Here is a 25,219-nt window from a genome sequence, read left to right as displayed (position 1 = left end):
GCTGATAATGCTGGAAGTTTTTTCTCTGGATGCAAGAGAGTCATCATTGGTTTACTGCCCACTACTAATGTGAATTTTCGACTACATATAACCATACCATTAAATACAGATTTAACGAATAACATTATAGCTAAAAAAAATTTGTTTTAACAAACACGCTTCTGATCTCACAGTTAAGTTTACATAGAAACAATGCAAAAACCTGGAATTCCTCTATAACGAAATTTTGTTATAATGAAGGGATTTCTCCGGTCTCTTGGAGTTCATTTTACAAGATTCGACTGTATAAGTACCATCAATTTTAATTTTCATCAATAATGTCTCATATATATAAAGGTCTACGTGATCTGAGGTCTTTAAAAATGTCAAATCTTGTTTGGGTGACATTATAAAAATCGAAAATGAATATCTGAGAAAAATGAAGGGGAAATTGAACAAAAATTCGCACCTAGTAGAGCAGAAGGAAGAGGAGTCCCTCTAAAAATGGCTGCTTTTCAACAAGGTGAATTATTCATCATGCTTGACTTCACGTGTACCAGTTGAAAATGTGTGGTTGCAGAAAAAATGCACCAGTAACATAACTCTTAGCAAAGTCTATAACATCAACTATTCAAGCACCTTTAATCTGCAATCTTTCATGATGGACTTGTAGTGGCTTCTGTTGGAGGGGGCAGGGATGGCCAAACTAGGCACCCAGGATGCTCTTCTTTGGTGGATGTATGGCCTATTCAAATTTGTTAATCCAACAATATATAAATGTTCTGGTGCAGTGTCCCCATGAAGTTATTTCAATTCAGCTGTGATCTGGGCAGCTTTCAATATTTTTAGATAAAATGTATTTTTCACTGCAGGGACATTAAAATCACCTATTTTCAAAGCAACTGCTTCAATCTAAACTTAGAATAATGCTAAAAAATAAACCACAAAGCTCTTTGTGGGCTACTTGTGGTAGCAGGATTTGAAGAGGGATACTTACAGTTATCTATAAGTATAGAAATACTCTTAGAGTTATAGTGCTGCTATCTCATTCAACTTACTAATCAAACTACCTTCACAATTTGAGTAATCCCTTCATTTTTCTAGGCTTCTTTTGAGATGCTACTTCATCAACTTATTGTACAAATAGAAGGATTTACTAAATATACTCCAGTTACTGTAAATAAAGTTGGTTCATTTTTTCGTCAGGCTGAACCCTTGAGTAGGAATAATTCTTTTTTCCATGTAAGTGAAAAATTCATTCTATATCTTTATTATTATTTTAATGATTGAAAATACAAAATAATAATAATAATAATACAAGAAGTTTCTGTAAGGGAAGTGACATTTCAAATCTGATACTGATTGAAAATCACTATGAAAATTGCTTTTTTTCATTCTTTAGGGAGCTGCTGTATTTAGAATACATTTGGAACAAGGCATTCAGAAAACTGTAATAGTGGAATCTGTACTGTCTGTCAGAAATCTTGATGATAATGATCTCGATGTAAAATTGATTCTACCTACAGCTCAGACATGTATTCAGTTTTTCTTATTGGAGATATGTATATTTGTAGTGCAATGTGTGATTAATATATTTATGCTATGACTGGTTTTTTTCATCATGTACATTTTACCTCTATAATTTTGAAAGTGTATACTTGCATTGGCGTACACAAAGGAGTGTTTTGGGGTTCTAACCCCTTCCATTGAGCCAAGAGCCAAGATGATAGTGTTATTTTGCAGGAAAAAACTTAAACCTCTCCCCCCCCCTTTCAGAAATAAAAAAAATCGGAAACCTCCCTCGAGAAAATTCTGTGTGTGCCTATGTATACTTGTATTTTATTATGTAACTAACAAAATACCTGGTGCTGCTGTCTGGGTTTCGTTCATATGATAGGAGCATTGAGTGAGTGACAAACCATTTTAAAGGGATAAACATTACGGTGGGTCAAAAAAAAGAATTTTTTTATTTTTAAATTCCTATAGTGTGGAAAGGTTGCATTTTAAAAGTATAAGAAAAACTATGTCAAAAATTTCAAAATCAGTTGATATCTTCCGGTTGTACATCGTACTCGAAGCTTATGGAAATTGATGAAATTGAACATTTTCCTTTAATTTTTAATATTATTTAAAATTCTATGATCGACATGCAAAAATTTGTTTTGCTTATTTTATGGTTCAATAAAGTCAAATTGAAACAACATTAATATTTCAATGCGTATTGCCCCCCCCCCCCACCATGTTCGAAAAACAGGAATTTACCAAATTTTTGCAAGTTTTATTGTGCAGCTCTTCTCCCGTTTTGTCACCACAAAATGACCCAAAATTCATTACAAGGGGTTACCACACATCAAATTTCACCCACATCCTACCCAAACAAATTTCAAAAGTAGACGTCTGTGTGTGTAATTTACATTATATTTCAAAATTTGTCGCCAAAATTGACACGTTTTCAGAATCTGTCTTTTGGGAGAAATCTGGCATAATTGATCTTGTTAATAGCATAGATATGACGTACAGTACATGTCTTGCTTCATGTCTACTTACAATAGTTGAGGCCTCAATATCAAGTTTGATACATCTCTCAACTGTGAGTATGATGTGGAAACTTTTCAGTGCCCTCTGATGTGGTTAGTGTCAAAAGTGATGAATGATATAATATCACATACTTCCAGTACCATTGTGGGAAGGCAAGTATTCCAGTAATTGATTTCAGTGTAATTGGTAACTTCAAAGTTAATCTTATATGGCATGAAGTATCTAATTGTTTTTCCTTTAGAGATGGATTATCTTGCTTTTAAAGTTGTTCCATATCCAAGCTCTATCGAATGTGTTCTATGTCATCAGCGATCATAGCCAACAGTAAATTTTCAGACTGTGTGCAAAGAACGCATTGTGTTCAATTATTGGATTAACAATAAGTAAGCCATCAAATAAATTCTGCAAATAAATACTGGTCTGGACAATGTCCCACCTTCATTGTTTTGGATATGTCTAATAAATACAGTATTGCTTGTCTTTGCTGCGCATCTTTCGGTCTACTTTTAGAATCAAACAATCTACAGATTCATATTCCACTAAGGGAGCTTTCACATCCAGTAAGCCCATTTTGGGCCCATTGTTATCCAATGGGCCCAGAATTAGATTTTTGCCCGGTAGTTGTACCATCTATATCTGTGGTTCCCAACTTCAAGGTTGGAATGCGAGCATATCTCCCTGTTAAAAAGTCTCACCTGAAAGAGCAACAGGCCTACAACAGTACAAATATTCAATTATTTCATTTCACTTGTAATTTCAAATATAGATAGCAGCACTAAAAATTCCCACCCAATATTACATACGCACTCAGACTGTTAGGTACACACACTTTGTCTCAGACTCTGTAACGAAGATCGGCTGGAAGAGATCTCTGTAACGGGATAAGATAAAGGAGAGGAGTGTTTGTTGAAATGGAGTAGAGACACAATCCATTGTAGTGGTCTTCCCATGTGAGTTCACATGCGCTCCAGTCACACATAGACAATCGAGAGATGTGCCTAACTGGTTACCAAGGCCTCAACTAAAGTATGTGAACATGAAGCTAGAGATAGCTATATCAGATCTATGCTGCTATTGAGTCAGTCATGCCTGATTTCTTCCAAAAGTCAGACTTTAAACATGAATAATTGGAAAAGAAATGCTAGAAGTGTGTAACAGTGAACCACCAAATCCTACATATAGAAATGTCCTCTCCACTTGTCAATACAAGATCCATTGAGAGAATGGTTATTTGTGGAAAAGATACCATAGCTTAGATGGTATAGCACTCGTCCTGCAAGCAAGAGACCGGGGTTCGAGTCCCCGTGGGGGCAGTGATGAATTTTCTTCCTTGCAATCTTCATCTCCACAAATAACCAGTCTCTCAATGAATCTTGCACTGAATCCTAGTCAATTTTGGTGACTAGTTTTGAAATACAATGTAAATTACACATACACGTCTATTTTGGATGGTTGATCGGGTAGGGTGTGGGTGAAACTTGACGTGCAGCTACCTCATGTGATGAATTCTTGGTCATTTTGTTGTGACAAAACAGGCAAAGAGCTGCACAATAAGACTTGAAAAAATTTGGTAAATTCCTGTTTTTCAAACATGTTGCACAACTAATAAACATTAAAATATTAATGATGTTTTAATTCATTTTATTTTATTGAACCATAAAAGAGACATAACAAACTTTTATGTGTCGATCATAGAATTTTAAATAATATTAAAAAATTCAAGAAAAATGTTCAATTTCGTCGATTTCCATAAACTTCAAGTACAATGTGCAACCAGAAGATATCTGATAGAAAATATCTATATACTGATTTTTAAATTTTTTGCATCATTTTTCTTATTATTAAAAGAGGCAACTTTTCCACTATAGGAATTTGAAAATAAATAAATTTTTTCAACCCACCCTAATAAACATGTTTGAAATTCATTGTTAGGGAATCATGGTAACCAAAGCCACAGTCATTCCAAAAGTGATTGTTGAAGTCTGCGAACCATTGCTGTCCGGCAGTTTTTCATTCAAGTAGCCTATCATTCAAGTCTGGTCCTAATTGGTATTTCTATATATATAAAATTGATTTTCTGTGTGTCTGCATGTTCTCTACACAAATCTACAATTTTAGATCAATCATCACCAAATTTTACATTGCATATATACCAAATGGTACCCGACTTAAACAGTAGGCTACTTTAAAATTTCGTCAGAGCAGGGCAAATGGGCAAAAAACTGTCGGGCAACAATGGTTTTTGAGCCTCAACAATCCTTTTTTGAATGTTTACTTTGGTTACCATGGTTCCCTAGCAATGCGTTTCAGACATGTATGAGCCTTTAAAATTGTTTGTCACTTCTTTAACGTTTTATATTAGGGTAACGTTTCTTTAGTTTATGCCTTTATAATGGTTTGCCACATTTTCAATACTCCCAGTAATGAGGCTTTTTGAATAGACGTCATAATCATCATCATTGCTTAGAGGGTCAGGCAAAGGGTGATCCTCATAGAAATCAGTGTTAAAATTGCCGATTTTACTGTAGAAATGTAAAAATTTGATGGGGTTTTCTGTCACATCAATAATTTTAAAAATTGTATTGAATTCGTAATTTTTGAAATATTGAGTTTGCTTAAATATATACGAAGCCCGGGAGATATTAAATATGAATTAGCCGGACATACTTTTGAGTTGGACATTCATGCAATAACATTGATTTCAACTTTTTATTCATATCTTCTCAAGCATGAAAATTAATGACTCCGTATTGTGTCTTTTGATATTCAACTGCATAAATTCATGTGGGTTAGGATATTTTAAAATTAATTATGGCCCGTAAAAAAGTACATCAAAAAATTCGACAACTTTAATTAAACATTTTTTAAAGCAGAAACAGGCAGATTGATAACTTGAAGTTCAAAGGGGGGGGGGGAATCGAAATATTTAGCGCCTCTTAAAAAGGGGGAAAAATAATCATTTCTATGTTTCTTTAAATCTAGATTTTTTTTTATTTCATTAGTCATGCAGTAAGTCACCATATTGGTTAATTTAGACACTGTTTGTATGTCCCTCAAAGAAAGAAAGAGATATCACATGATCCAAAAAGAAGAAAACCTGGGCAGCGCCGGGTATTATAGCTAGTATGCAGTATTTGTTGGAGATCTAAAATTTTAGGTTTGTATTAAAAACATACACACAGACAATCAGTTTCATATATGTAGATTGTCGTTTTTGCAATATACTCTGTTGCTTCATGGTTGTACTTCAATTGCACTACAGCAAATCAGGATCAAACCATAATAAAATTCTTACATTTTTTAACTTAGTTTTAAATGAACAGAATTTGTTTCTTTGTCATCATGGAGTTATTAAAGCTAGACCAGTGTTTGCCAATATACATCTAGATTGGTGTTCATGTATCAAAATTCAATTTTTCACCTTAAAATTTTGTTGAGGAGTGAAAATACTCCAAATTTTTGGTGGTTTTCTTTTTTTAATAGTTATTTCTGTTTTTAATTGAAAAAAAAAACTCCACTTTTTTCAAAAACTAAAAATTTTGAAGATGGTGACTGCTGATATCTCAGTCCGACCTTGTCCAATTAGAATGTTATTTACCCTTCATCTGCAAAGAGTTACTCAGTAGTTATAAGTATCTTTTGATCTGATTTTAAAAACAGTTGAAAAGTGGTGTTTGGGAAAGCTCTTTTATTCCTTCCCTTTATTTAATTCGAGTTTGTGTGGACACTTGACCATATATTCTTTTCACTTGGGACAGCACCCTTACTTGGGATAATTTGGAAACTTTGTGTTAATAAAGTGGTAGCCCTTATGGTTGTTGCATGTGGAATTAAAAGCAGGTTATCACATTTGTTGTGTTAACACTTCACAATAGTTTTAGGAGTGCACAAAATGTTTCGGTTGAGGAAATAATTTTCATGTGTTTTCCCTAGAATTACTAGATTTTTTATTGAATTACTATAAAGTTTTCACTGCAGTTATGTTTAGACATGGGGATTTCTCTGATTTTGGGCAATGTTAGGTAAGGTCTTTCCTATAGAATGCCAGTTCAATCTTTTTTATCACCATTATTGTGAAGTACTACCTGGCTCGAGTAAAAAAAATTAAGTTTAGATAAACTTTTCTGATAAGATAAATGTCAGAATTCTTTTTTGCTGGTATTTTTGTTATTGCCGCAGAGTTGGTTGGCTGAACTTGGTTTTCTGTTGTTCCAAACTTCAAGGCACAGATACGAGCCAAACTCCCCGTTAAAAGTCTCACCACAGAGAGCAACAGGCCTACAACAATACAATTATTCAAGCAACGCACTTCCCCCATAGTTAGAAAAATTGACAGCACATGGCAGCACTACTTCACTACATATAACAATCACATTACACCTAAACAGACTTTATGTTAGGTCTACAACGCATGCATGCACAGCTTTCGGCATGGCCCAGGTCTTTGCCCATCTGCTGAAATCTCTTCATAGAGACAAAGCGGCGGTCCATGATCTGGTTAGGAGGAGGTATTTTCATTACTGAGTAGCTACAACAAACTGGAAATTGAGAATAACAGAATAGAAAATATGTAAAAGTTATTTGTATATGCGGTGTATACATACATGGGGATCAGGGTTTAAGCTACGGTTGCATTTTTCGCAAAATGTGAGAGAAAATCAGAATGCGAAAGAAGTAATAGCCATTTTTTCAAAAATGCATACAGGAGATACAAAACGAGAAGACATCCAACCATAAATCATTAGCATTGTAGCAGTTTCCTAAAGCTTTTCCCCCAATTTTTGCTTTTTTGATAAAGAAATTTTTTGTTTATCTTAAACCCTGATGGGGATACATATATTTTTTCTGTGAATGAAATGTATATACACTAAGAAATAGTAAAGATGCATTTAAATAACATATTTGCTTTGTTGTATGCATGGTGAATTTTTTATGCATGATTCCTATTTCTTCATTTTTAGTGAATATTCTGGAGGGGAAAGTTATTACTTATTTTGGCATTTTTAAGGGCATATTTGCATAATTTTTTAGAGCACACACACACACACATATATATATTTTAAGTGCATATAATCATGGCTCTATTAATAACCATGCATGATTGTCCCAAGTTAGAAAATGCATAATCATTTTTCTTTTTCTTTTGCAAATGTTTACATGCTGTACATTGTGTACAATCCAATTCCTCGATATAAACAACCTTATTCTGCTAGTTCAGATGAGCAAAAGATGTGTTCTTATTTTCTGATGTTGGATGGCATTGATGAAGTTTCAATAAATGAGATAAAACCTCTTAGCCTCCTTCAAGATCACTAGACTTTTGTGTTCTAGCTTTTCAAACATTTCAATGTTATGTTCATTTCTTAGTTCGTTTGTGTCAGCCAGAGTTGTTACACACGTGCTAATGTCTTCCACGTTTTTCTAGTTTTTTTAAGTTTTCAGCTTTCGAAGTTCATTTGTTTCTTTTTTTTGGATGTCTACTGTGGTGCATGATATTTTCTTACCAGAGGATATTATATCATTCTTACCAGTTTATGATTTTGTCATAAAGGTTGTGACATTATTTGTGATAAATAAATTGATTTCTGAACTATTTTCTTGTCTTGGGACTTTTTAAAAAAGAAAAATATTTAATTTGTCCCAAGTTGAAGTAGGCATTTAAACATATGATGAGACACAAAAACTATACTATCTCAAGTTAGGGAACCCACTTACAAACCAACCAACTTAAGACAAATGCTGTTTTATTTATTTTTTTAGCTAATAAATGTAAACCTAAAATTTTTAAATTATCAGTACAAAAAGCCTAGATGTCCTGCACAATGTAGGTTTTTTTTTTAATTTTAACGTTCCATTAAGAGGTTGATTTTTCAGTATTAAGTTCAAAACTCTCCCATGTATGGACACTTGGCTGTACACACTTAACAGATAAAGGTAGCGTATTCCTTTTCTGGGGGTTTATATCATATCTCACACACACATGCTGTGTATAATGTACCACATTTTAGTTAATTTGAATAATTCCTAAACTAACTTTTGAAATATATGACATCCATATTTTTATAGGCATCTTTTTCTCAGCCACCTCGTTGGGCATTTTGCCTGCTGTGGCGTTGAATTTGTGTAAAAGTTAGTTTTTTATTTAACACATCTATCAGGTTTAAAAAACAATTTTATAACATTGAAAATAGGTTTTTCACTGTTTTAATTGCATTGATATTTACCATAACGTTGAATTCGTACATGCCATTACCATTTTAATTCTGCCCATATTTGTTTTGTTTTTCATTCATTTAATTTTTTATCAGTTCCCTGCTAATGCAAATGAAAATTTCTTTATATACATTATACAGTGAAAATCATATGTAGCGATACCCTTGATAATGATAATCACCTATGTAATATTAATCTCTGGTCTACTAACTGTACTTTTCATAGCGTAAATATTGTTTATCTTTAACAATATGTTTCTTTGGTCCCTTGAGTATCATTATATAAGATTTCCACTGCATTGATTTTAATGGCAATTCTTGTGTGTAACTTTGTATATGTTTTTTTAGTTCCAGGACAAGAGTATTTTGTGTGCATAAAACCAGGCCAGACAGTATCTTTACCAATGCAGTTTGTGAACGCTGAACTATTCATTAGGCCAAAATACAAGTCTGTTTTCTTTTGTGATCAGCCAATATTATGGAACAGAATCAGAATGCTTGGCAAAAAAGAATGTCTTGTCTTATTGTGCAAACCATATGAAAGACCTGATCATTGTTACAGGTGAGCGTTGAATATGTAAGAAAGTGTCTTAATTTGATTGAGATTTTGAAAAATCTCAAAACTTGGTTATGAAGCTTAAGGCTCAAGTTTTTTATGAGTGTCATATAATTAGAAACATTTTGATATGAAAAAGGGCATTTAAAAAAAATTAAAAAAAAAGAATAAATTAAAAAAAGTTATAATATATTACTGTGAAGGGACATTATAAAACACTGAGTTATATAATGTCAAAAGAAATCATGTATTGAATAGATGTAGACACTTGATATCATGATAGAAGAATATAACTCCCTCAGTTACACCAGTGTTTCCCAAAGTGGGCAATATTGCCCCCCCCTGGGGGCCGTGGGACTATTCAAAGGGGGGGGGGTGATACCAGCTTCAGACACGATTGGGGGCTATGAATGGACTCAAGGGGATGATGAGAGGAAAAGATCAGTTTTCGAAAACTCTGACCATTTTCCCAAGGAAGCCTTTGTAAATAGCTGTGCCTTGGGCAAAAAAAAATATGAACATGAACAGTCATACTTGTTTCATCTGTAAGAAAACAGCTAAAGTGTTCCCCCCTTTGAATGTGCACTATACATTCCAGATGTACTGTAACTGTAATTAATTAATCAATAAAGCATACTTTCACAGATTTCAACATCATTAGGGGAAAAGGTCCAATATCCCCCAGGGAGACTGGTTTACTAATGAATAGGTCATTGGAGCCATGGCCCCTTACAAAGGTGGGGCTGGGACCAGGATTCTGGTTTCACTGTCCAAGATGATTCCCATCATTTTTTCCCCCACATTATAAATTCACTACTATGACTGCCCAGCAAAGAACCTAGCCTTTGGGCCCTGTGGCAGGATGTGGGTGGGGCATGATTTTAGCATCACTGCTCATTCACCTACGGCTATGGCCTTATTTTATGTTGGTTTTTATACATAACAGTTATCGTCATCGCCATATGCAGTGGTTGTCAAACTTTTGTCACCCGCAGCACTCTTTACCCTAGGTCTCTGCGACTTTCAAAAAAAATATAGTAGCTGTTGTGCATTCATAAAAGAACTGCTAGTGAACAGATGCAAACATCAATGGTCAACAGCTCGTCGCGATGCCCAAGAGCCGCAACACACTCTTTGAGGAACACTGCTGTAATGGAAACATTTTGTAATGAATTCACACAAGTTCATGAATTACTTAAACCCAACGCTAACATCTGTGTGGAAGTGGGAGAATATGAATTACAAACAAGAAATGTTAAATTTTTGGGTTAAAAAGTCACTTATTGAAAGTGTTTGTGGGGTGATAATCCTTTGGTTGAAACATTAAAACCAATTTCAGCCACCTCGTTGGGCAATTTGCCTGTTGTGGCCTTAGTGTTTGTACTTTTAATTTTGACGTGTCCGAAAGGAAATGAAACTAAAGGCCCTTTACATGTATGCTTTTGCGCTTGTCGGCGCACAATAAGTAGTGGACTGTATTTGAATGGTTTCAGCTCATGAAAGCAGAACAGGCTCACTTAGAAATTCAACATTTAATTATAAAGAGAACTTAATATGAAACGGTTCCCGGATGAACGCTACAGACAGGTGCACACACCTGTACTTACACACAAAGACTAAAAAACACAAGCAAAAAAAAGGGAAAAACACGAACAAGCAACTACATCGATGCTAACGAGATGCTGCTATCTATGAGACAAAACACAAGAACAACCTGGGCTCTAACACCCCACCGGGCGTTGAAATATCAATTTCAATCAATATCACAACACATAAATGAAATGAATAGGATAGGTACAAATCAGTTATATACACTTTAAAATTTTCAACATAACTACATCCTGATCATTGTGCAAACAAGAGAAGTGGTTTTTTTTTTTTTCCATCAGAGATATTGCTCTTGGAATGGAAGGGGACAAATTTTAGAGACGCTTCTCTTTATGACACCATTCTTTGTCTTGACCAACACCACTCGCACCTTTTGATCAGACCCCTTGATCACATCTTGAATGGGACCCAGTCTCCAACAACAAGGGGGACAGTGATCTTCTTAAGAAGGACGACATCACCTTGTTTCACATTGGCTTTGTCGAAGCACCACTTGTTTCGCTGCTGCAGTGTGTTCAAGTAGTCCCTATGCCATCTCTTCCAGATGTTCTGCACGAACTTGGTTGTGCGTTGCCAACGATTCAGATGATTTTCATTCACATCAATCAGGTCTGGCTCTGGAACAGTTCTGATAGGACGACTGACGAGGACCCGGTGTTACAGCCTCCATATCTGCAGGATCAGATGACATCAGTGAAATAGGTCTAGAGTTGAGCATTCCTTCAATCTGGGCTGACACTGTCAGGAATTCTTCCAGTGTCAGATTTGCGCTGCCAACTGACCTCTTGAAGTGGTATTTGAATGCCTTCACTCCTGCCTCCCACAATTCTCCAAAATTTGGAGAGCTAGGAGGAATGAACTTCCAGTTCACATTCGTCAGGTCTTGCAACCAACTGACAGAGGTTCTCCAACTCCCTTTGAGCACCTACGAAATTTCTTGCATTATCAGAAATTATTACTGAACTCCTTCCTCTTCTTGCGAAAAACCGCTTCAAGCATGCAATGAAGGATTCAGAAGTCAGATCTCCAACTATCTCTATGTGAGCAGCTTTTGTCACAAAGCAGATGGAGATAGCAGCATAAATTTTCTTCACAGCTCCCTTCCTCTGATTAGAGATCTTAACGTGGAAAGGACCACAGAAGTCAACACCACAGATATTAAATGGCGGGTTCGGAGTAACTCTGTCCTTTGGAAGTTCTCCCATAATTTGAGACACAGATTTGGGATGAACACGGAAGCAAGTCACACAATTATGTACAATCTTTCTTGCCAGATTTCTTCCATCAAGTGGCCAAAAGACCGCGCGAACAAGGTTCAGTAAGGCTTGTGGACCAGCATGAAAATTCTTGTTATGGTAATGCTTAAATATCAGATGGGAGAGCCTGTGACTTGCAGGAATGACTGCTTGATGTTTACTCTCAAAGGCAATTTCAGCATTGCTGAGACGTCCTCCAACACGAATAACACCAGTATCATCCAAAAAGGGGTTGAGGCATCTCAGCTTACTCTTAACAGATACAGATCTACCTTTAATTAGATCTGATAGTTCCTCTGAGAATTCCTACTTTTGAACTTCTTTCACAAGATACATTTCTGCTGCCTTTAACTCTTGAATAGTTAGTGGACCATGACATTTAACTTGAGGATTTCTCGAATTATGTACGAATCTAAACACATAATTCAATATTCTGATAATCTTCACATAGCTGCTGCTGATACTTAACATCTGAGACAGCAGAGCATTATCCTTGATGATGGCTAACACATTGTTTTGAATTTCTTTCAATTCTTGTTGATATTTCTCTTCAGAAGGGTGTGGATAATTGTCACTACGCTGCACCTTGTCTTCATGAAGGAAGGATGGGCCTCTCCACCACAATGAAGCGTCACAAATTTTTGATAGATCGAGACCTCTGGAGACTAAATCTGCTGGATTTTCCCTTACATGAGACCAGTGAGCATTGCAAGAGAGTTTTTGAATTCTGGAAACTCTGTTTGCAACAAATGTTTTCAATAGATGCGGAGATGTCTGAATCCAACTCAGGGCAATAGTGGAATCAGTCCATAAATATGTACACTGAATTTCCAGCTTCAATGAATACAACACCTTATTTATAAGTTTGGATAACAATTCAGCTGCACATAACTCTAGACGAGGTATTGTGATGGTTTTGATTGGAGCCACTCTGGATTTGCTTCACACCAAATTCACCTTGATGATGCCAGATGACGTCATGCATCTCAGATAAACTGCTGCACCATATGCAAGCTTCGATGCATCACAGAAGCCATAAAGTTTTGAATGAATCACATTATCAACATGAATGTAACGAGGCACTCGTACATATTTAAGATCGAGCAAAGAAATCGAAAAGGTCTGCCATTCTTGAGTGATTTTCTCAGGAAGTGGTTGATCCCAATCAACCTTGAGAAGCCACAGCTTCTGCATGAATATCTTTGCCCTCACAATGACTGGACCTAAAAAGCCCAACGGGTCGAACAATCGAGAGATGTATGTCAACAATGATCTTTTACTAAGCACTGAACATGTATTTTCAAATGAAGATACAGTGAACTCGAACGTATCATGCACTGGATTCCACAGAACACCTAATGTTTTGACACAATGTCCATCACTTGAGACATCAAACCAATAACCTTGATTTTCACATGGTACATTTTGCATCAGTTGTTTTTCGTTCGAACACCACTTCCGTAGGTTCATTCCACCAGTTTGCAGCATGTTCATCAGTTGAGTCTGCATTTCAATGGCCGAGTTGACATCGTCGGTACCAAATACAAGATCATCGACATAAAAGTCCGACTTTGCAACTGAAGCTGCTAATGGAAACTGCATCTCTTCATCAATGACAAGTTGCTTAAGGGCTCTTGTAGCCAGATATGGAGTACTAGTCGTTCCATACCTCACCGTGCCCAGCTGGTAAATTTTCACTGGACCTTCAACACTATCCTTCCACAAGATTCTCTGCAAGTCCCTCTGACCAGGATCTATCTTAATCATCCGGTAAATCTTCTCTATATCATCAGTGAAGGCAACGCGATGCTTTCGGAACCTTGCCATGATTGAGAACAGGTCTTCTTGGACCAGTCCACCATTCTTCTGCAAGTCATTCAGAGAAAGACCATTTGAAGTAGGGGCTGATGCGTTGAACATGACTCTCAACTTAGTTGTACTTTTTTCAGGGCGGTACACAGGGTGGTGAGGCATGTAATATACCACATTAGCACAGTCTACCTTCACTTCATTCATATGGCCCAGACTTCCATATTCCAATATGAAATTTTGATAAAGTGACCTGAGGTGTGAATCTTTGGACAGTCGTTTCCACCGTGAATTCAGCCTCCGAAGAGCAGCTTCCTTCGATTGGCCTAAGCACTCAGGGTCATCTTTTAGTGGCATCTGTACACAATATTTTCCTGTAGCATCTCTTTTATGAGTCTTTTGGAAATGCTCCTCACAAAAGACTTCATCATCCGACTGAATTTTCGGAAGCACATCTTTCTCAATTTCCCAAAACCGTTGGATAGATTGTTCCAAGCCCTCATCTCGAGAAAGGAAGCACAACTGTTTACTATGAGTACTGGGGATACAATCACAAACTATGTAGCCAAAAACTGAGTCCTGCAACACAATCTTGTCACTGATCTGAAGTTTCGAATTTCGCAACAAGTCAAAGAATATCTCTGCGCCAATGAGCAGCTGAACCCTTCCTGGATTGCAAAACAGGGGATCAGCAAGTTGTATACCACTGGAAATTCAATGTTCGACAAATTCAGAGGTGTCGATGGAGTGAATCCAGTCAACTTCGGAACAACCAAGAAATCCAAATTGCTTGAGAAATCACCATTTGCGCTAGAAATCTTAGCAGAGATTTTACCTTGATGGTCTGAGTAACACCATTTATTCTGCTCACCGGAGCATACACTTTCGCCTTTTTCAATCCCAAAGCTTCGGCACAGCTTGTCGATATCAAATTCACTTGACTGCCGTTATCTAAGATAGCTCGAACATCCCTAACGTTTCCCGAGACATCTTCGATACGCAAAACGACAGTGCTCAGCAACGTGGTCGAACCTTTGTTTATATTACTCAGGCTTTGAAGAGAAAAATATCGCTCGTCAGCTGTTTCTGCTGCGACTTCCGCTAACAAATCCGCCAGCTGATGGCGGCGCGTTGTCCCTGTGGGTTTTGTAGCCGTGCAACAGGGAATGGTGTTTCTTTTTGCACACAAAACACACATTTTTTGATTTACACTGAAAAACACCATGGGAAGCTGATCTCATGCAATTGAAACACAATAGACTTTTTTGTACAATATCCTGACGTTTAAATACGTCCATTTTTTGAAACTGCACACACTAGTCTAATGAATGAGAACCCTCACACAAGACACAAACACTAGTATGATTGGAGCTTTTAACCATAAGATTTTTCACACCCACAGACACTCTTGGTTTATATTTCGCAGCACTATTGACACTGGTGCTATCAAGCACAAGACTGCGCTTTTCCAGAAACTGAAGAAATTCAGTAAATTTCACTATATCCGTCATGGATAGTGTTGATTCGAACTGGTGTCTTGTATGCACATCCAGTTTCTTCAGCAGCACACTGGTGAGTAGAATATCGGTCAAGTCATTTCTCTCACACCCCAGGACCTTGAGCGCTCTGAGATTTCGTTTCACATGCTGTCCAGAAGGTGTTGAAGCTCCTTTGCCGATTCTTGTTGAATGGTCTTGCAGTTGATGATGGCTTGGACATGAGAGTCGACTACCATTCTCTTGTTTTCGAATCGCTCTTCTAGGGCTTTGAACAAGGACTCGTAGCTACCATCCGCAGACTCAACATTCTTGGCATCACCCTTCATGACGCGCGTAAATAATAGAGTTTCTGCACACTTGTTAGATGTATATTTGCTTCTATAAGTTCAACGAACTGTACCTTGAATAGATTCCAGTCTTCGTGTTTGCCGGTGAAGAGCGGGAGAGGAATCTCCGGAAGTTTCATTTTTCCAGATTCTTTCGGATTTGACGGCTCATTCGATGTTTCCTCTCTGCAAGTATTCTGAAGAGCTGTTAATTTTACCTGGATATTGTCTAATCGTTCTCCAATGGCATAAAGTTCACCGTCGAAAACCTCGACATTCACATCTGCTGGGAGATAGTAGAGAGTATTTCGCAACTTCTCCAACAGTTTTCTGGTTGCAGTGACTGACACCAACTTCACATTTATAGCGACAATAAAATCACTGGAGCGTTGAAACTCGCTGATGAACTTTTTCAATGCCGTCACCTTTGCTTTAAGTGAACCTGTCTGCTGTATCAACTTGGTATCCATTTTGTCACTGGATCGTTTCCGGTTCACTAGGACCAACAATGTCGGAGCATAATAAGTAGTGAACTGTATTTGAATGGTTTCAGCTCATGAAAGCAGAACAGGCTCGCTTAGAAATTCAACATTTAATTATAAAGAAAACTTAATATGAAACGGTTCCCGGAGGAACGCTACAGACAGGTGCACACACCTGTACTCACACACAAAGACTAAAAAACACATGCAAAAAAAAGGGAAAAACACGAACAAGCAACTACATCGATGCTAACGAGATGCTGCCATCTATGAAACAAAACACAACAACCTGGGCTCTAACAAATACAACACCACAACAGACAAAACGCCCAACGAAGTGGCTGATAAAAAGATGCCCATCAAAATATGGTTGTCATATATTTCAAAAATACAGCAACCCAATTAAAAATGCAATTAACACAAATTATAAACAATATATACACATGATAAAATATTATACAACGCCCATAAAGAATACTTATGGTTGTCTTATTCTAAGAATGGATAGCTTCTCGATTTACCCCAACATGTTTATCATACTTCTTTTTAAACGTGTCAATTGTCTTACAATTTACTACCTCCGGGGGTAGGCTATTCCATTTATTAACAACCCTATTAGAGAAAAATTCCCTACGACACCATAGCCTTGCATTGTCCCTCACCAATCGATACTGGTGTCCCCTTGTAAAAGCGGTCGATTGGCGGTGTACTAAAAGTTCATGGTCCATCCTATCCATCCCATTGAAAATTTTAAACACTTTGATCATATCTCCTTTACACCTGCGTTCATCCAATGTAAACATATTCAAAAAATGAAGTCTCTCTTAATAACTCAAGCCCTGTGTGCCAATAAGGACACGCTTAACTCTTCTCTGCACCCCTTCAACCAAGTCTATGTCCCTCTGTAGGTATGGTCTCCAAAACCTTACAGCATACTCCAGTCCAGGACGAACTAAGCTTCGAAAAAGTGGAAGAATTACTTTAGGAGAACGCGAATAGACCTTTTTGAAAATGAGACCAAGCATTCTATTCAATTTTTTGACCACCGCTGAACAATGTTCAGAAAACCTAAGCCACTCGTCAATGAGAATTCCTAAATCTGTGATCCTAGTTGCATCCGGGATAGTGACACCATTCAACTCAGGATAAATTCAAAACAGGATCAATTGGAAGGGGGATATATGCGTCATGAGTTACATAACAAGAACACTTGTCAACATCACACATTTTTAAAGGGAATAATTTCTCCGATTCAGACTGCCTATGCATAATGATAAGACAAACAGTGATTCAAAGAAAAGAGAAACTATACCATGAAAAAAAGAATGATTCTGAGAAAGTCACATTTTCTCAACACAAAATTAAGCATTTTCATAGCTGCAAAATCACCCAGATTTTCCAGGAGGCTCCCAAATTTCTCTTCTCTATCTCCCGGACTCCCTAAAAATTCTTTTATCTCTCGAATTTTGCCCATGATTGCAAAAATCCCTACATTTAGGGAAATAATTATTCCCCAAGAATTTACCTGGAAAAAACTGCTTATTCATAAGCATTGTGTAAATTGGCGCCATTTCGTCAAATTACAAAAGAAAAAATCTTTTTTGAGGTGAAAGCACAAAATTCACAAATCAGCAAGCGTCAATCCGGCCTTTCAAAATCCAAAACTGGCATGATCGTGTGTATCTGCTTTGTCCATATATCCTGTTTCAGGCCCGACTGAGATATTTTGGTTTGCAAGATTTGATTTTTGAGAGGTAATTTAACCGAAGGACTTCAACCTACTTGTTGGGCATGATTGGCGATGGCTTGCACGGTGTCAGTTTTTGTAATGGGAAAGTATCCTTAAAATTTCCCTTTTACATTTATTTCTGTACGGAATTTGGATCTACATGAAAACCTCCCGAATTCTCATTCTCCAAAGTTGGCAGCTATGCATTATCAAGGTATGATATAGTACAATATATTATCGTACATATATATATATATGACTGTAATTTCCTCTCTCATTCTCTGTATTTCAGAGCACTATTGACCCAAGATTATAGGTGTTTTATTTCACCCACATTTAAGAAAAACTTCAAGAATCCCCTTTTGTTGTATCGTGTTTTATCTTGGGTTTTTAGGGCTCTTAAGCTCAGAGCAGTTTTCCATCTTTTTCTAGTCTTTGGAGGCCAAGGCATCTGCTGAGAACTTGGCATTTCTAGGCACTGTAAATCTAGCCAGGTCTCCTATACAAGGTGGTATTTCTAGGAGCTGAAGCTCTGCCTAAGGTGCCCGAAGAAAAAAGGATACTTCTTGGGTCTTGAATCCTAGCCATTACTTCATAGGTTCAGTGGCCTCTCCACAATAGGTCCCTGTGCCTAACTTTTTCAGACGGTGCCTTAATCAAAGCTCATGGTGGCTCTTCAGAATAGAATGAGCGTTTCATGAACAAAATATCCTCAGAACTGAGACACCTATGTAAGAAATTTCTAGGAGCTCTAGAAATACCTTTCCTAAGTTTTCCGAGAACAACCAATTAGACAGGAAGAAGCTGGCAAGATTCTGTAATTTAATAAAGGTGGGAACAGAAGCTGATCTGAATATGCTTCCGCAGAGCCTGAGAGCAATTTTCAAAAATGATATATATATAATGAAAACCTGCACTTTCTTTTTTTTCTTCTCTCAAATGACTAGTACAAACCCCGATCACTATGAAACTGTCAGAGGCACATATATAAATGGAGGTTTATTTTTTCTCTCATAATTTTAATCAATGAAAGTAGAAAATGAAAAATCCAAGTTTTTTTTAAAGATCAAAAGTCATTTAGGAGAATAGACGAATATGTAGGTAAAATTTTGATTGGGGACTTTTTTAATTACTTCAATGGGACTCCAGATATGATATTGATAGGGATATGTAAATTTCGTATTTACGAAATAACCACAATAAATGCAAAATTCGCGAGATAAATGCAAAATTTGCCAATTTTGACGAATAAATGCAAAAATTTGAATTTTTACTATTTTTCTGCGAAATCTCAATAATTTAAATTTTATCGTTAATTCTTCTGTGTGTTTCCAAGCTATAATTGACACCTTAAAAAAATATGAAACTAAATACGAAAATAAAGGATCTATCAGATTCTGCGCGTTACATGACTGAGTGCTTTAAATTATTAAAAACACTTCTTGGCGACAAATTCTTCACTACCAATGCTGCTGAACCAGACATGCACTATCAGTGCTGGGTGCATAAAGTGAATCTTGTGGGTGACGCATTCATTAAAGAAGTTAAACAATTTAATTCTTTTGTGGCCAAGAAGATAACTTTTTCCAACCCAAGAAAAATAAGCAGTGCGTATTTAAGCTAACAAAAAGAAGGTTCAAAGGTGACATTCATCTGAGCAAATATCATATATTGCTGCTTTTCTCAATAAATGTGAAGACGATTACTCCAGCATAAATTTCTTAAAAATAAGTTTTGACAATGAAATTCTAGCTCCTAAAATATGGGTTCAGTTGACTTATGTTTCTGAGTTCTGTAGGAAAATTATGCTAATCAACAATTTGAAAGGATCAAACTTACCATTTGCACATGTTTTGTGGAGTAAGTTAATAGATTTAAAATCTTTTGGCCTCAAATTTCAAAGGAATTTTTATGAAAAAAAAATTGACAGATGAGTACAGTAGAGTCTTGCTTATATGCCTCAGAAAAATCATTTTAGCTGAGGGCCTGATATGCTATTTTTTTTAATATATATTTTTTATTTTTACATTTTTATTTTTGTGAAAAAATTAAATTTTTTGTAAAGGAATATTAAATTTCTGACCTGATTTTTTTTTTGCAAATAAATGCAAAATTTATGATTTTTAAATATTTTTTTGCGAAATTTACATATCCCTACCTATTGATCATTTTACTGTCAATTAACTGACACTCCTTGTTAGTGGAGAAAATTTTTGGTCCCGTTAGTGTCTGTTATTAAGAGGTTCTATTGTAGCACAGAATTTTTCATATGAAAGACGTAGTGCAGTCACAAATCTTTTGATAAAATTAAAGATCAACTACAAATATTCAATAGAGGGGATTTGTGGATGCTGTTTAGTAAGATAGTCCAGCTTTAACAAATAATGACAAAAACATCCGATTCACCCTTCCTATTAGGACTATGTAGTTGTCTGTTTCTTTTGAATTTTCATCATTAATATATAAACTGAAGAGCCAAAAAAACTGGTCCAGGCATGTGTATGCAAATAATGAGATATGGAACCAATCAGAGTACGGCGCTGCGGTCGGCAACGCCTATATAACACAACAAGTGTCTGGCATAGTTGTTAGATCGGTTACTGCTTCTACAATGGCAGGTTATCGAGATTTAAGTGCGATTGAACGTGGTGTTATAGTCACGCACGACAGATGGGACATAGCATCTCCGAGGTAGCAATGAAATTTGGATTTTCATGTACGACCATTTCACGAGTGTACCGTGAATATCGGGAATCCTGTAAAAAATTAAATCTACGACATCGCTGCGGCAGGAAAAAGATCATGCAAGAACGGGACCAACGACGACTGACGAGAATCATTAAACGTGACAGACGTGCAACCCTTCCGCAAATTGCTGCAGATTTCAATGCTGGGCCACCAACAAGTGTCAGCGTGCGAACCATTCAATGAAACATCATCGATATGGGCTTTCGAAGCCGAAGGCCCACTCGTGTACCCTTGATGACTTCACGACACAAAGCTTTACGCCTCGCCTGGGCCCGACAACACAGACATTGGACTGTTAAGGACTGGAAACACGTTGCCTGGTCTGACGAGTCTCTGTTCCAATTGCTTCGAGCTGATGGACGCGTACGGGTATGGAGACAACCTCATGAATCCATGGACCCTACATGCCAACAAGGGACTGTTCAAGCTGGTGGAGGCTCTGTGATGGTATGGGGTGTGTGTAGTTGGCGTGATATGGGACCCCTGATACGTCTAGATACAACTCTGACAGGTGACAGGTACGTAAGCATCCTGTTTGATCACCTGCACCCATTCATGTCCATTGTGCATTCCGACGGACTTGGACAATTTCAGCAGGACAATGCGACACCCCACACGTCCAGAATAGCTACAAAATGGCTCCAGGAACACTCTTCTGACTTTAGACACTTCCGCTGGCCACCTAAATCCCCAGACATGAACATTATTGAACATATCTGGGATGCCTTGCAACGTGCTGTTCAGAAGAGATCTCCACCCCCTTTTACTCCTACGGATTTATAGACAGCCCTGCAGGATTCATGGTGTCAATTACCTCCAGCACTACTCAGACATTAGTCGAGTCCATGCCACGTCGTGTTGCAGCACTTCCGCGGGCTCGCAGGGGCCCTACACGATATTAGGCAGATACCAGTTGTTTTGGCTCTTCAGTGTATTTTTCAAGTGTGAAGCGAGTATTACGTTGACTGTAATCAATGTAAATATGTGCTTATGTTTTGTGAATCATAAAATTTTAATTCATTATTGAATTATAAAATTATAATTTTATAATTCAATGCTTATGTTTTGTGAATTATAAAATTATCAAATTATTAAATTATAAAATTATAATTAACAAATTTAATTTTTTTTTTTTTTTTTTTTTAAGTTTACTGATATTTTATGGTATCTTTCAAATTTTTAACTCTTCTTATACTACGCTGTTGCAGGAAAACATATTGATGCAGAAAAATAGGAAATTTATCACTGCATCTTTCAATTTTTTTATGAGAATTTTTAACATTTCCAGGGGAGGCAATGAGAAATTTTTTATTTGAAAACTGGGTGATGAGCCGAATAAGTTTGAGAAACAATGAGTTAAACTGATTCGCATTATTTTTTTATGAAATACAATTATCAGTCAATTAAAATCAGCAAAGTTTTCACTTTTCTTACTTCTAGCCAGCCAATGATATAGCCACTGTGCTGTTCCTTAGTCATATTGACGAATTCACATCGCGAAAACCCCTGTTTGAACTCTGTCGACAACACAGTGATGGTTGCCTGTGGTTTCCAACAACGAGATGTGAATGCAAGGCAATCTTCCTGTCAACAATTTTTGCCACAGAGAGCAAAAAACCTACAACTGCACAAATATTTCAATCATTACATTTAAATCATAATTTGAAAAATAGATGGCTGCACCAACAATTCATGCACATTACTAGATACGCACTCAGTTTGTTAGGTGCACATACATGCACACTTTTTGTGCAACTCATTTGATAGTAAATTTCATATGACAATAGACCAAAGCTATGCTCTGTTTTAAAGAAATTAAATAAAAGTTGTGTAAGAAAACATTGATCAATCATTCGAAATTGATTATATTTATCCATACTTGTTTAGTTGATGACTAAACTGGTTACTACAATGAAGATTCAGTATGATATGGTTTTTGAATATTTCTCATGTCAGCATCATTATCCGTGCTCCTTTAACTATATATTTGCTATTTTCTAAGGATTCTCATTCACCAATTAATTTTAAAACGTTGGTATTCATGTGAAATTTTGTATTTATTTCTTTTTTTAAGGTTATGTGCATCCGTACAATCTATCAGTAATCAGTGTGAAAAGTATTGTTTGGATCATAAGAGGAAATCGAAAGTGGCTCATTCAGAAATGTTTCCACGAGGACATATAATCGATGTATCTTCATGTTTTCAAATTGTTAATCTATTGCCATGTGAAATAAGTTACGAAATTAGAGAATTTCAATTGTCTGGCCATATGAAACCTGGCGAGAAACAATCCTTGTGTTATGTAAGTAATGAATAAGTTTATTTTGTAATAATTTATGTATGTGTAGGAGATGCATTCTACATATCTTCACCTTATAATGAAACCTCACACACCATGAATTCCCAATTTTACAGGAAGAGTGAAAAAGGGGATGGGACATCCCATTGAATAACACACAAAAGGGGGTAAATTTTTCCCTCTATAGAGGGCAGATCTCGGTTGCTGATTTTTTTCCCTTGTAATAGGTGAGCAATCTAAAAATGTCAAAGTAATTTTGAAAAAAAAAAAAGATGTACAAGGTTTTCATTGTAAGTTGAGGTTATTCCGTTGTTATAAGATAAGTAGCTTTAATATTCGGTGCTGCATGGGTTTTCTGCAATTAGTGGTAGGATTAAAAAAGTGACAAACCATTATAAATGTATAAACTATTATACATATACTAGCAGCATTAAAGAAATGGCAAGCCATTGTAAAGGCCTATAAATGTCTGAAATGCATTGTTGAGGAACCAAAGTAAGCATTCTGAAAGTCATTGTTGAGGCCCAAAAACCATCATTGCCTGACAATTTTTTTGCCAGTTTCAGGTATTTGCCCTGCTCTCATGAACTTTTAAAATAGCCTGTTGTTCAATCTGTCCTGTTTCATATATTTGCAAAATTTGGTGATGATCGGTCTAAAATTGCAGATTTTTATAGAGAATACACAGAGAGAGACAGAAAATCAATTTGGTATACATAGATGGTAAAAATGGGACCATTCAACAAAAACGTATGGTGCAATCAGAAAAAAGAATAAGATAATTCTGTATGATAAAATAGTTATTGAAATATGATTTGTGTAAATTGTGGGGTTTTAATGTCAAAAACTTGTTTTTGATGTGACACCTATAAAAAACTAGTTTGAACCACCAAAAACTGGTTTAAACCATCAAAAAAAAATTTATCAGTGTTCTAGGGACATTGGAATGTACACCAAGATAATAAATTGAGATCAAATAAATTTTGAAAATTTAGTTTCCATCGTATAGGCAGCGCTTCTCGCTTTCTGTAGGGATTTCCATTTCTTGTAGTGAGGGACATTGGGGGTGCACATCAAGATAATAAATTGTGATCAATGTGTCCCCCCCCCCCAGCACGATTTCTGTAATTCATTATTAAATGTATCCATGCAGAGAATATTATCTTTAAGGAATTTTTTATCGATACTGTATCTAAGTTTTACGTGTAACAGCTGCGAAAAGTCTTATTTTCAAATTATTTTTTTTCAATGCATTGTGCATTTCAAATTACTTTGTATTATCACACCAAAATAATATTCCAACACTCCGACCATAGGTGCCAGAAACTGGGGACTGATGAAATTTGAGCCCCCCCCCCCCCACTCCAATAACCCATGAATATACAATGCAATGCACCATTTCACCTCCTGAGTACGGGTTTGAGTCCCTTAGGGGCCACCAAGTATTACGTAAGCAGATGTTCAACCATTTTTGACCCCCCCCCCCCCCCGTCGCAAAATTTTGTCAGCAGCTTAGAATATTTCATATCTTCAAAAAGGGGGTGGTTGATGAATTAAGCAACCTTCAAACCCTCCTACCCTTCCCCTTGTCAGCAAAAGTCATCAAATCCGAAACCTTCTTCCCCCCCCCCCCCTTGATGATGACGTAATACTTGAATGACCCCTTATATATGGAATGAATGGCGATTTGCAGCCCCCCTCCCTCCTCAATGTTTCCTTCATGTTGGCACCTTTGACTGACCAAGGATGCGGAAGTGTTTGGAACTTATGGGTTCTTGTCTTGATCTTGCTGTAGGAAATTTTGATTTCTGAATCATTTCTCTGGGTGCTCATACCCATTCCATAAAGTACCCTGGGCATCCACAGCATCCCTGTCTGACACCACTGCAAATGCCAATTAATTTTTGATTTTTTTTTCAACTCTAAAGTAACAACTCTCAAGTAAAAAGAATGAAATCAGACTTCTAATTACCCATTCTATGTAACTTCATGTACATGACACTCATTCCAGTCAACAATTTGTAAAAATTTCTTCTTACAACACAAGTGAATTAACATTAACAGACAATATAAGATTATATTCAGAGGTATATTTCCTGGGTGGGGAGGGGGTGTGCAGGCTTTATCCCAAGATGACAAGTTCAAGTGAAAGGGTGTAACTAAAATTGAATAACTGG

The 25,219-nt window shown here is 36.6% G+C and overlaps 1 protein-coding gene across 4 annotated transcripts in view; it reads left to right on the top strand.

The window, feature by feature from the left end:
• Vps13D (vacuolar protein sorting 13D) overlaps positions 1–25,219 on the top strand; it is a 561,523-nt gene that overhangs the window by 394,735 nt on the left and 141,569 nt on the right. For all 4 annotated transcript variants that reach the window (XM_089241869.1, XM_089241867.1, XM_089241868.1 and 1 more), the window contains exons 55-58: positions 1,084–1,221; positions 1,382–1,514; positions 9,078–9,291; positions 22,817–23,045. In XM_089241869.1, coding sequence (XP_089097995.1) covers positions 1,084–1,221; positions 1,382–1,514; positions 9,078–9,291; positions 22,817–23,045 — 714 coding nt within the window. The remainder of the gene's footprint in view (positions 1–1,083; positions 1,222–1,381; positions 1,515–9,077; positions 9,292–22,816; positions 23,046–25,219) is intronic.

Source organism: Pholcus phalangioides, unplaced genomic scaffold (genome assembly GCF_987345545.1).
Source record: "Pholcus phalangioides strain wild (caught in Gottingen) unplaced genomic scaffold, Ppha-v1.0 ptg000014l_1, whole genome shotgun sequence".
In the NCBI taxonomy this organism is placed as follows: domain Eukaryota; kingdom Metazoa; phylum Arthropoda; class Arachnida; order Araneae; family Pholcidae; genus Pholcus; species Pholcus phalangioides.
This window is presented reverse-complemented; position numbering and strand designations above follow the sequence as displayed.